Source organism: Perissodus microlepis, chromosome 7 (assembly GCF_051167445.1).
Source record: "Perissodus microlepis isolate ML-2025 ecotype Zambia chromosome 7, ASM5116744v1, whole genome shotgun sequence".
Lineage (NCBI taxonomy): Eukaryota > Metazoa > Chordata > Actinopteri > Cichliformes > Cichlidae > Perissodus > Perissodus microlepis.
The window spans coordinates 7,598,735-7,611,498 of NC_140467.1; the positions used below are offsets into that span (position 1 = coordinate 7,598,735).

The window sequence follows — 12,764 nt, forward strand, 5'->3', positions numbered from 1 at the left end:
TGTTGAGGAGGTAATTTAGCCATTTGAATCAGCTGTGTTGGTTCAAGGACACATCTAAAACCTGCAGTCACTTTCTCTGAAAAGGGTGAGATCGATGACGAAACTGCAGCTTGTACCCCCAGGACATTGTTATCAAAACCATCTTATAAGGCCTCTCATCTCTCACTGAGAATGGCAAAACACTGCAATTAATTAGACAAAGTGTGTCTCAGGTGCCCCTCTAACTTGATATCTTGTTGCCAACTAAGCAAGTGTTTGCTTAGGCAATCCAGACAAGAATTCCAGCAAGCTGCAGGAGGTCACCTGAAACGTCCACCAACTTACTTATGTCAGTATACTTAAATGTGTTAAATTCTAATACCTGAGAATACCTTAAACCTAGCTGTGCACAGGGTTCTCAGGGAGAGCAATACTGAAAGATACTGAGAGACCTGTAGCTTGCTACTGTCAACAACCTTCTACTGCTTAGAAGTATTTCTTATTTGGCTTTCTGTTTTTCTTCTTTTTTTCATATATAGTGTACATACAGTGTAATGACTGTGAATGCTTCTATGCTGGAAACGTCAGGGCTTTGTCTGCGAGCAGGCGGAGATGAGGATCCAAATGCAGGACTCGAACACAGAATTGTAACTCAAAACCTCAGCTTTATTGCTGGAGAAATTAAAACATGAACAGAACAAGGATAGTGAAAACGAAAATACTGAACACAGTATAAAACACACAGGCATAATCCGATGGCACGATGCAGCACTGAGCAAGGGCAAACACAGGGCTAATATACACAGGGAAGTAATCAGGGAATGGAAAACAGGAGGGAGACACAGCTGGGAGAGATTGGGGCTAACGAGTCAGGGGATCGAAGCTGGACACACTGACATAAGACACAATCCTTCAAAATAAAACAGGAAACAATACACACTAAACTAAGACACAGACTGGACAGAGAGAGACAGACTAGACACTGAACTAAACCAGCAAGAAACATGAGAACACAAAACCTAAGAACTAATCCCTAAACAAGAATAACTAAAACATAGATTAATAATCACCATCATCATCATCATCATCATAACTAACAAAAGCACCACAAGAGAATAAGAAAACAATCCATAATGCCAAAACACACCAAAACATAACAACTCAAAATACTGGGTCAAACTGACCCAGAACCGTGACAGGTGAGGAGATGTCATTTCAGGACTTAAACCAGACTCTAAGAAATTGCTGTGTCTAATTTTGCGATGCTGCGAGTAACAAACTGGGTTCAGTTTGGAGGTTGAAGAGGAACTTTCCCTCGCCAGGCCGACAGCCGTCTGTGCCACAGTTTATCTCATCTCAGTTTATCTCATGCAGCGCAGGGCTAAATTTAAAATTATTAAATACTTAGGCCAATGTATATTCTTCTATGACAAAAAATACAAGTGTTCATTTAAGCAAATAAACAGAGCCGTAAGAGATGTTTTTCAGAAACTGTTGTCTTTATTTTGATTTGCAACTAACAAATTTTTTTAAAATAATAGAGAGCACAACAAAAACTACAATTTTTTTTTTAAATTTGTAGTTTTTGTTGTGCTCTCTATTATGTGAACCCCTCACCTAATTTGTTATGTTTTTTTTTAACAAATTAAACCCCAACAATCAAATGATCCCCTGTGAGCAAGCACTAGGCACAGTGGAAAGGAAAAACTCCCTTTAAACAGGAAGAAACCTTTGACAGAACCAGGCTCAGGAAGGGGCAGCCATCTGTCACGACTGGTTGGGGGGTGAGAGGCAAAAGAAAAGAAAAATGAGAGCACAAGTTAGCTAAATGTTGCTCATGTTGTCTAACATGAACAACGTATGGTTTTCTGGACTGTGAATGAAAAGCAGTCCATCATTACTAGTCTTTAAAAAGGGACTAATCGATCATCAAGGTAGCAATATGGCTCAAGGAGGCCAGAGACAGAGTTAAATAGGCAATAACTGTCAAGCTTTGAAAAGCCCCAGTAAGCTGCAGGTATAATAAGGCCTACTGCGGCAACACCTAAACCTATTTTAAGTAGGTGTTTGGCACCATGACGCCATGAACCTCTACTAGTCGGAACCACGTCAGGAGATGGTTCTGAGACAGGAGAATCAAGCTCTTCGGGTTCAGGAGCAAGATTGTCCTGTGTCGGCACCACATCAGGAGATGGTTCCGAGACAGGAGAAACAAGCTCCTCGGGTTCAGGAGCAAGATTCTCCTGTGTCGGCACCACATCAGGAGATGGTTCCGAGACAGGAGAAACAAGCTCCTCGGGTTCAGGAGCAAGATTCTCCAGCTGCAGAGGTTCACCAGTGATGTTGTGAACAGCAGCTAATATTTCTTCTTCCTCCTCCCTTCTCAGCTCATCCTTAAGATTATTAATTATTTCTCTTTTCATTTTAAGATGTTCATAAAGTTCATCTATGAGATCTTCATTATGAACAATCTTGAAATTTTGCTTTTTGACTTTTTCTTCCAGCCAAAATATTTTCAGTGTCAGACTTTCTGTTGTCTTTTCTTGATACTCAAGATTTTGTAAACGTTTCTTGAGATTTGTGTTCGCTGTTTTTAATTTGTTTATCTCAGCAGCAATGCTGCTGTTCTCCTTAAGGAGATATTCTTCTTTTTCGTGAAAGTCACGGCACATCCTCTGAATGGTGCTAACCTGCTCCTGCATTTTAGCCTCCAGAGAAACCTGCTCCTGCATTTTAGCCTCCAGAGATTCCACCTGCGACTGCTTTTCATCCAGTGTCTGTCTCACCTGGCGCTGAAGAGTACAAATTTCTCTTTTCAGCTCAACTGTGAGTTCTGTCTTACGAAATATTTCCCTATATTGTTTTTCTATTATCTCTTCTTTTTTCATTGTTTTATGGTGAGCTTCTCCCACTTGCTGCTCAAGTCTCTCTAAAGAGTCCTTGAGATCTGCGTTCTCTTTTTTTTGCTCGTTTCTCTCACTTTCTATCTGAGACAACTCCGCAGCAATGCTGCTGTTCTGCTCAATGAGAGATTCCGTCTTTTCCAAAAAGTCATGGTGCATTGTCTGAACGTTCTTTTCCTGTTCCTGGAGTTTAGCCTCCAGAGATGCCACCTGTGTCTGATTTTTTTCAGCCTGAGCCTTCATGTGTTTAAGCTTATCTCTTGACTGATGGAAATGATCTTTATAATAATTCTTTTTGCACTTTAGGGTGCTCAACTCCAACTGGAGTTGTTGAATTTTCATTTGAAGCTCCATAGGGTCAGGTATTTCTCTCTCCATCAACCCATACAGTCTTTGTGATTCCTCTCGAATCTCTCCGTCAGACTGTGAATTATTAAATGCTTCGTTTGACATTTCTTTAAACTCTTAATGCAAAGTGTCGACAAGAAAAAAAAGTTTGCTTAATTGTTTAAGTTTAAAAATAGTCCCTTTCTGAAAGGTTTCTGGTTTGCTAAACACAACTCGCTGTTTCTGAAAACGTTCCAAGTAAAACTGTGCTTGCAAAGGTGAAGAGGGGGTATTTAAGGACTTTCGTGGCTTCGAATTTGACGTCAGCGCTCTTTGAGCCTTTGATCCTTTGTTCGATCAAAGGGTCACATGACAGCTGTGCGTAATTCTGCGCATGCTCAGAGAATACCCATTGTGATGCACGGTTTTGTTTTGTTTTGAATTTTTTTAAATACCCTGAAAACAGTGTTGCCAACTTAGCGATTTTGTCGCTATATTTAGGGAGTTTTCAAACCCCCCTTACCGTCGTTTTTTTTTTCTAAAAAGCGACTAGCGACAAATCTGGCGACTTTTTCTGGTGTTATTGGAGGCTTATTTATGACGACTTTTGACGTGAAAGCGCTTGTTGCTCTTACTCTCAACAAGCAGCGGGTGCTGCCGTGGGCACCTCGCTCGTGCCAAAGCGCTCACAGGCGGAGGATAGTCCTCCTCCAGCCGCTATCAGGGCAGGAGATGTTCACGTGCGTCCAAACTGCAAATGAATCGCGCACGAGCAAAGCCGCCGCTCCCGCACTGACTGTAACGCAGTCAATTCTTCTTTTACTGTTATGCTGTTTTGTGGATCACAAGGTTTAAAACTACTTGTAAACACACACACACACACACAGTAACTCCACCCTAACCTGCAGCTGCAGCGCAAATAACAACGAAAATTATTTGTAAACGTGTCCTGGAGTTTACAGGTGCAGACAGCGCAACAGCTTCCAGGTCATTTATTCTGCCAATATGGCAAGAAGGTAATAACTGCTTCAAGCACTGTCTATATTAGGGGTAGGCAACGCCAGGCCTCGAGGGCCGGTGTCCTGCAGGTTTTAGATCTCACCCTGGGTCAACACACCTGAATCAAATGATTAGTTCATTACCAGCCCCCTGGAGAACTTCAAGACATGTTGAGGAGGTAATTTAGCCATTTGAATCAGCTGTGTTGGTTCAAGGACACATCTAAAACCTGCAGTCACTTTCTCTGAAAAGGGTGAGATCGATGACGAAACTGCAGCTTGTACCCCCGGGACATTGTTATCAAAACCATCTTATAAGGCCTCTCATCTCTCACTGAGAATGGCAAAACACTGCAATTAATTAGACAAAGTGTGTCTCAGGTGCCCCACTAACTTGATATCTTGTTGCCAACTAAGCAAGTGTTTGCTTAGGCAATCCAGACAAGAATTCCAGCAAGCTGCAGGAGGTCACCTGAAACGTCCACCAACTTACTTATGTCAGTATACTTAAATGTGTTAAATTCTAATACCTGAGAATACCTTAAACCTAGCTGTGCACAGGGTTCTCAGGGAGAGCAATACTGAAAGATACTGAGAGACCTGTAGCTTGCTACTGTCAACAACCTTCTACTGCTTAGAAGTATTTCTTATTTGGCTTTCTGTTTTTCTTCTTTTTTTCATATATAGTGTACATACAGTGTAATGACTGTGAATGCTTCTATGCTGGAAACGTCAGGGCTTTGTCTGCGAGCAGGCGGAGATGAGGATCCAAATGCAGGACTCGAACACAGAATTGTAACTCAAAACCTCAGCTTTATTGCTGGAGAAATTAAAACATGAACAGAACAAGGATAGTGAAAACGAAAATACTGAACACAGTATAAAACACACAGGCATAATCCGATGGCACGATGCAGCACTGAGCAAGGGCAAACACAGGGCTAATATACACAGGGAAGTAATCAGGGAATGGAAAACAGGAGGGAGACACAGCTGGGAGAGATTGGGGCTAACGAGTCAGGGGATCGAAGCTGGACACACTGACATAAGACACAATCCTTCAAAATAAAACAGGAAACAATACACACTAAACTAAGACACGGACTGGACAGAGAGAGACAGACTAGACACTGAACTAAACCAGCAAAAAACATGAGAACACAAAACCTAAGAACTAATCCCTAAACAAGAATAACTAAAACATAGATTAATAATCACCATCATCATCATCATAACTAACAAAAGCACCACAAGAGAATAAGAAAACAATCCATAATGCCAAAACACACCAAAACATAACAACTCAAAATACTGGGTCAAACTGACCCAGAACCGTGACAGGTGAGGAGATGTCATTTCAGGACTTAAACCAGACTCTAAGAAATTGCTGTGTCTAATTTTGCGATGCTGCGAGTAACAAACTGGGTTCAGTTTGGAGGTTGAAGAGGAACTTTCCCTCGCCAGGCCGACAGCCGTCTGTGCCACAGTTTATCTCATCTCAGTTTATCTCATGCAGCGCAGGGCTAAATTTAAAATTATTAAATACTTAGGCCAATGTATATTCTTCTATGACAAAAAATACAAGTGTTCATTTAAGCAAATAAACAGAGCCGTAAGAGATGTTTTTCAGAAACTGTTGTCTTTATTTTGATTTGCAACTAACAAATTTTTTTAAAATAATAGAGAGCACAACAAAAACTACAATTTTTTTTTTAAATTTGTAGTTTTTGTTGTGCTCTCTATTATGTGAACCCCTCACCTAATTTGTTATGTTTTTTTTTTAACAACTTAAACCCCAACAATCAAATGATCCCCTGTGAGCAAGCACTAGGCACAGTGGAAAGGAAAAACTCCCTTTAAACAGGAAGAAACCTTTGACAGAACCAGGCTCAGGAAGGGGCAGCCATCTGTCACGACTGGTTGGGGGGTGAGAGGCAAAAGAAAAGAAAAATGAGAGCACAAGTTAGCTAAATGTTGCTCATGTTGTCTAACATGAACAACGTATGGTTTTCTGGACTGTGAATGAAAAGCAGTCCATCATTACTAGTCTTTAAAAAGGGACTAATCGATCATCAAGGTAGCAATATGGCTCAAGGAGGCCAGAGACAGAGTTAAATAGGCAATAACTGTCAAGCTTTGAAAAGCCCCAGTAAGCTGCAGGTATAATAAGGCCTACTGCGGCAACACCTAAACCTATTTTAAGTAGGTGTTTGGCACCATGACGCCATGAACCTCTACTAGTCGGAACCACGTCAGGAGATGGTTCTGAGACAGGAGAATCAAGCTCTTCGGGTTCAGGAGCAAGATTGTCCTGTGTCGGCACCACATCAGGAGATGGTTCCGAGACAGGAGAAACAAGCTCCTCGGGTTCAGGAGCAAGATTCTCCTGTGTCGGCACCACATCAGGAGATGGTTCCGAGACAGGAGAAACAAGCTCCTCGGGTTCAGGAGCAAGATTCTCCTGTGTCGGCACCACATCAGGAGATGGTTCCGAGACAGGAGAAACAAGCTCCTCGGGTTCAGGAGCAAGATTCTCCAGCTGCAGAGGTTCACCAGTGATGTTGTGAACAGCAGCTAATATTTCTTCTTCCTCCTCCCTTCTCAGCTCATCCTTAAGATTATTAATTATTTCTCTTTTCATTTTAAGATGTTCATAAAGTTCATCTATGAGATCTTCATTATGAACAATCTTGAAATTTTGCTTTTTGACTTTTTCTTCCAGCCAAAATATTTTCAGTGTCAGACTTTCTGTTGTCTTTTCTTGATACTCAAGATTTTGTAAACGTTTCTTGAGATTTGTGTTCGCTGTTTTTAATTTGTTTATCTCAGCAGCAATGCTGCTGTTCTCCTTAAGGAGATATTCTTCTTTTTCGTGAAAGTCACGGCACATCCTCTGAATGGTGCTAACCTGCTCCTGCATTTTAGCCTCCAGAGAAACCTGCTCCTGCATTTTAGCCTCCAGAGATTCCACCTGCGACTGCTTTTCATCCAGTGTCTGTCTCACCTGGCGCTGAAGAGTACAAATTTCTCTTTTCAGCTCAACTGTGAGTTCTGTCTTACGAAATATTTCCCTATATTGTTTTTCTATTATCTCTTCTTTTTTCATTGTTTTATGGTGAGCTTCTCCCACTTGCTGCTCAAGTCTCTCTAAAGAGTCCTTGAGATCTGCGTTCTCTTTTTTTTGCTCGTTTCTCTCACTTTCTATCTGAGACAACTCCGCAGCAATGCTGCTGTTCTGCTCAATGAGAGATTCCGTCTTTTCCAAAAAGTCATGGTGCATTGTCTGAACGTTCTTTTCCTGTTCCTGGAGTTTAGCCTCCAGAGATGCCACCTGTGTCTGATTTTTTTCAGCCTGAGCCTTCATGTGTTTAAGCTTATCTCTTGACTGATGGAAATGATCTTTATAATAATTCTTTTTGCACTTTAGGGTGCTCAACTCCAACTGGAGTTGTTGAATTTTCATTTGAAGCTCCATAGGGTCAGGTATTTCTCTCTCCATCAACCCATACAGTCTTTGTGATTCCTCTCGAATCTCTCCGTCAGACTGTGAATTATTAAATGCTTCGTTTGACATTTCTTTAAACTCTTAATGCAAAGTGTCGACAAGAAAAAAAAGTTTGCTTAATTGTTTAAGTTTAAAAATAGTCCCTTTCTGAAAGGTTTCTGGTTTGCTAAACACAACTCGCTGTTTCTGAAAACGTTCCAAGTAAAACTGTGCTTGCAAAGGTGAAGAGGGGGTATTTAAGGACTTTCGTGGCTTCGAATTTGACGTCAGCGCTCTTTGAGCCTTTGATCCTTTGTTCGATCAAAGGGTCACATGACAGCTGTGCGTAATTCTGCGCATGCTCAGAGAATACCCATTGTGATGCACGGTTTTGTTTTGTTTTGAATTTTTTTAAATACCCTGAAAACAGTGTTGCCAACTTAGCGATTTTGTCGCTATATTTAGGGAGTTTTCAAACCCCCCTTACCGTCGTTTTTTTTTTCTAAAAAGCGACTAGCGACAAATCTGGCGACTTTTTCTGGTGTTATTGGAGGCTTATTTATGACGACTTTTGACGTGAAAGCGCTTGTTGCTCTTACTCTCAACAAGCAGCGGGTGCTGCCGTGGGCACCTCGCTCGTGCCAAAGCGCTCACAGGCGGAGGATAGTCCTCCTCCAGCCGCTATCAGGGCAGGAGATGTTCACGTGCGTCCAAACTGCAAATGAATCGCGCACGAGCAAAGCCGCCGCTCCCGCACTGACTGTAACGCAGTCAATTCTTCTTTTGCTGTTATGCTATTTTGTGGATCACAAGGTTTAAAACTACTTGTAAACACACACACACACACACACACAGTAACTCCACCCTAACCTGCAGCTGCAGCGCAAATAACAACGAAAATTATTTGTAAACGTGTCCTGGAGTTTACAGGTGCAGACAGCGCAACAGCTTCCAGGTCATTTATTCTGCCAATATGGCAAGAAGGTAATAACTGCTTCAAGCACTGTCTATATCAGGGGTAGGCAACGCCAGGCCTCGAGGGCCGGTGTCCTGCAGGTTTTAGATCTCACCCTGGGTCAACACACCTGAATCAAATGATTAGTTCATTACCAGCCCCCTGGAGAACTTCAAGACATGTTGAGGAGGTAATTTAGCCATTTGAATCAGCTGTGTTGGTTCAAGGACACATCTAAAACCTGCAGTCACTTTCTCTGAAAAGGGTGAGATCGATGACGAAACTGCAGCTTGTACCCCCGGGACATTGTTATCAAAACCATCTTATAAGGCCTCTCATCTCTCACTGAGAATGGCAAAACACTGCAATTAATTAGACAAAGTGTGTCTCAGGTGCCCCACTAACTTGATATCTTGTTGCCAACTAAGCAAGTGTTTGCTTAGGCAATCCAGACAAGAATTCCAGCAAGCTGCAGGAGGTCACCTGAAACGTCCACCAACTTACTTATGTCAGTATACTTAAATGTGTTAAATTCTAATACCTGAGAATACCTTAAACCTAGCTGTGCACAGGGTTCTCAGGGAGAGCAATACTGAAAGATACTGAGAGACCTGTAGCTTGCTACTGTCAACAACCTTCTACTGCTTAGAAGTATTTCTTATTTGGCTTTCTGTTTTTCTTCTTTTTTTCATATATAGTGTACATACAGTGTAATGACTGTGAATGCTTCTATGCTGGAAACGTCAGGGCTTTGTCTGCGAGCAGGCGGAGATGAGGATCCAAATGCAGGACTCGAACACAGAATTGTAACTCAAAACCTCAGCTTTATTGCTGGAGAAATTAAAACATGAACAGAACAAGGACAGTGAAAACGAAAATACTGAACACAGTATAAAACACACAGGCATAATCCGATGGTACGATGCAGCACTGAACAAGGGCAAACACAGGGCTAATATACACAGGGAAGTAATCAGGGAATGGAAAACAGGAGGGAGACACAGCTGGGAGAGATTGGGGCTAACGAGTCAGGGGATCGAAGCTGGACACACTGACATAAGACACAATCCTTCAAAATAAAACAGGAAACAATACACACTAAACTAAGACACGGACTGGACAGAGAGAGACAGACTAGACACTGAACTAAACCAGCAAAAAACATGAGAACACAAAACCTAAGAACTAATCCCTAAACAAGAATAACTAAAACATAGATCCATCATCATCATAACCAACAAAAGCACCACAAGAGAATAAGAAAACAATCCATAATGCAAAAACACACCAAAACATAACAACTCAAAATACTGGGTCAAACTGACCCAGAACCGTGACAGGTGAGGAGATGTCATTTCAGGACTTAAACCAGACTCTAAGAAATTGCTGTGTCTAATTTTGCGATGCTGCGAGTAACAAACTGGGTTCAGTTTGGAGGTTGAAGAGGAACTTTCCCTCGCCAGGCCGACAGCCGTCTGTGCTACAGTTTATCTCATCTCAGTTTATCTCATGCAGCGCAGGGCTAAATTTAAAATTATTAAATACTTAGGCCAATGTATATTCTTCTATGACAAAAAATACAAGTGTTCATTTAAGCAAATAAACAGAGCCGTAAGAGATGTTTTTCAGAAACTGTTGTCTTTATTTTGATTTGCAACTAACAAATTTTTTTAAAATAATAGAGAGCACAACAAAAACTACAAATTTAAAAAAAAATTTGTAGTTTTTGTTGTGCTCTCTATTATGTGAACCCCTCACCTAATTTGTTATGTTTTTTTTTAACAAATTAAACCCCAACAATCAAATGATCCCCTGTGAGCAAGCACTAGGCACAGTGGAAAGGAAAAACTCCCTTTAAACAGGAAGAAACCTTTGACAGAACCAGGCTCAGGAAGGGGCAGCCATCTGTCACGACTGGTTGGGGGGTGAGAGGCAAAAGAAAAGAAAAATGAGAGCACAAGTTAGACAACATGAGCAGCATTTAGCTAACATGAACAACGTATGGTTTTCTGGACTGTGGATGAAAAGCAGTCCATCATTACTAGTCTTTAAAAGGGAACTAATCCATCACCAAGGTAGCAATATGGCTCAAGGAGGCCATAGACAGAGTTAAATAGGCAATAACTGTCAAGCATTGAAAAGCCCCAGTAAGCTGCAGGTATAATAAGGCCTACTGCGGCAACACCTAAACCTATTTTAAGTAGGCGTTTAGCACCATGACGCCATGAACCACTAGTCGGAACCACGTCAGGAGATGGTTCTGAGACAGGAAAATCAAGCTCTTCGGGTTGAGGACCAAGATTGTCCTGTGTCGGGACCACATCAGAAGGTGGTTCCAAGGCAGGAAAAAAAAGCTCCTCAGGTTCAGGAGCAAGATTCTCCTGTGTCGGGACCACATCAGAAGGTGGTTCCAAGGCAGGAAAAAAAAGCTCCTCAGGTTCAGGAGCAAGATTCTCCTGTGTCGGGACCACATCAGGAGATGGTTCTGAGACAGGAGAAACAAGCTCCTCGGGTTCAGGAGCAAGATTCTCCAGCTGCAGAGGTTCACCAGTGATGTTGTGAACAGCAGCTAATATTTCTTCTTCCTCCTCCCTTCTCAGCTCATCCTTAAGATTATTAATTATTTCTGTTTTCATTTTAAGATGTTCATAAAGTTCATCTATGAGATCTTCGTTATGAACAATCTTGAAATTTTGCTTTTTGACTTTTTCTTCCAGCCAAAATATTTTCAGTGTCAGACTTTCTGTTGTCTTTTCTTGATACTCAAGATTTTGTAAACGTTTCTTGAGATTTGTGTTCGCTGTTTTTAATTTGTTTATCTCAGCAGCAATGCTGCTGTTCTCCTTAAGGAGATATTCTTCTTTTTCGTGAAAGTCACGGCACATCCTCTGAATGGTGCTAACCTGCTCCTGCATTTTAGCCTCCAGAGATTCCACCTGCCACTGCTTTTCATCCAGTGTCTGTCTCACCCGGCGCTGAAGAGTACAAATTTCTCTTTTCAGCTCAACTGTGAGTTCTGTCTTGTGAAATATTTCCCTATATTGTTTTTCTATTATCTCTTCTTTTTTCATTGTTTTATGGTGAGCTTCTCCCACTTGCTGCTCAAGTCTCTCTAAAGAGTCCTTGAGATCTGCGTTCTCTTTTTTTTGCTCGTTTCTCTCACTTTCTATCTGAGACAACTCCGCAGCAATGCTGCTGTTCTGCTCAATGAGAGATTCCGTCTTTTCCAAAAAGTCATGGTGCATTGTCTGAACGTTCTTTTCCTGTTCCTGGAGTTTAGCCTCCAGAGATGCCACCTGTGTCTGATTTTTTTCAGCCTGAGCCTTCATGTGTTTAAGCTTATCTCTTGACTGATGGAAATGATCTTTATAATAATTCTTTTTGCGCTTTAGGGTGCTCAACTCCAACTGGAGTTGTTGAATTTTCATTTGAAGCTCCATAGGGTCAGGTATTTCTCTCTCCATCAACCCATACAGTCTTTGTGATTCCTCTCGAATCTCTCCGTCAGACTGTGAATTATTAAATGCTTCGTTTGACATTTCTTTAAACTCTTAATGCAAAGTGTCGACAAGAAAAAATGTTTGCTTAATTGTTTAAGTTTAAAAATAGTCCCTTTCTGAAAGGTTTCTGGTTTGCTAAACACAACTCGCTGTTTCTGAAAACGTTCCAAGTAAAACTGTGCTTGCAAAGGTGAAGAGGGGGTATTTAAGGACTTTCGTGGCTTCGAATTTGACGTCAGCGCTCTTTGAGCCTTTGATCCTTTGTTCGATCAAAGGGTCACATGACAGCTGTGCGTAATTCTGCGCATGCTCAGAGAATACCCATTGTGATGCACGGTTTTGTTTTGTTTTGAATTTTTTTAAATACCCTGAAAACAGTGTTGCCAACTTAGCGATTTTGTCGCTGTATTTAGGGAGTTTTCAAACCCCCCTTACCGTCGTTTTTTTTTTTCTAAAAAGCGACTAGCGACAAATCTGGCGACTTTTTCTGGTGTTATTGGAGGCTTATTTATGACGACTTTTGACGTGAAAGCGCTTGTTGCTCTTACTCTCAACAAGCAGCGGGTGCTGCCGTGGGCACCTCGCTCGTGCCAAAGCGCTCACAGGCGGAGGATAGTC

At 41.6% G+C, this 12,764-nt stretch overlaps 3 protein-coding genes across 3 annotated transcripts; all 3 read right to left on the minus strand.

The window, feature by feature from the left end:
• Nucleotides 1-944: 944 nt before the first annotated feature.
• LOC146382445 (uncharacterized) lies at nucleotides 945-3,935 on the minus strand. Its single transcript, XM_084933095.1, has one exon. It carries the CDS (start codon nucleotides 3,333-3,335, stop codon nucleotides 1,887-1,889), a length of 1,449 nt encoding a protein of 482 aa, XP_084789221.1. The 5' UTR covers nucleotides 3,336-3,935; the 3' UTR covers nucleotides 945-1,886.
• Nucleotides 3,936-6,056: 2,121 nt separating this feature from the next.
• On the minus strand, nucleotides 6,057-8,360 carry LOC146382446 (uncharacterized). Its single transcript, XM_084933096.1, has one exon. The coding sequence runs from the start codon at nucleotides 7,779-7,781 to the stop codon at nucleotides 6,258-6,260; it is 1,524 nt and encodes a 507-aa protein (XP_084789222.1). The 5' UTR covers nucleotides 7,782-8,360; the 3' UTR covers nucleotides 6,057-6,257.
• A 2,014-nt stretch (nucleotides 8,361-10,374) lies between these two features.
• LOC146382447 (uncharacterized) lies at nucleotides 10,375-12,764 on the minus strand. Its single transcript, XM_084933097.1, has one exon. It carries the CDS (start codon nucleotides 12,183-12,185, stop codon nucleotides 10,695-10,697), a length of 1,491 nt encoding a protein of 496 aa, XP_084789223.1. The 5' UTR covers nucleotides 12,186-12,764; the 3' UTR covers nucleotides 10,375-10,694.

Bases quoted from the DNA above. Each gene is read 5' to 3' on its own strand.
- LOC146382447 (XM_084933097.1), bottom strand. From the start codon at position 12,185: ATGTCAAACGAAGCATTTAATAATTCACAGTCTGACGGAGAGATTCGA.
- LOC146382446 (XM_084933096.1), bottom strand. From the start codon at position 7,781: ATGTCAAACGAAGCATTTAATAATTCACAGTCTGACGGAGAGATTCGA.
- LOC146382445 (XM_084933095.1), bottom strand. From the start codon at position 3,335: ATGTCAAACGAAGCATTTAATAATTCACAGTCTGACGGAGAGATTCGA.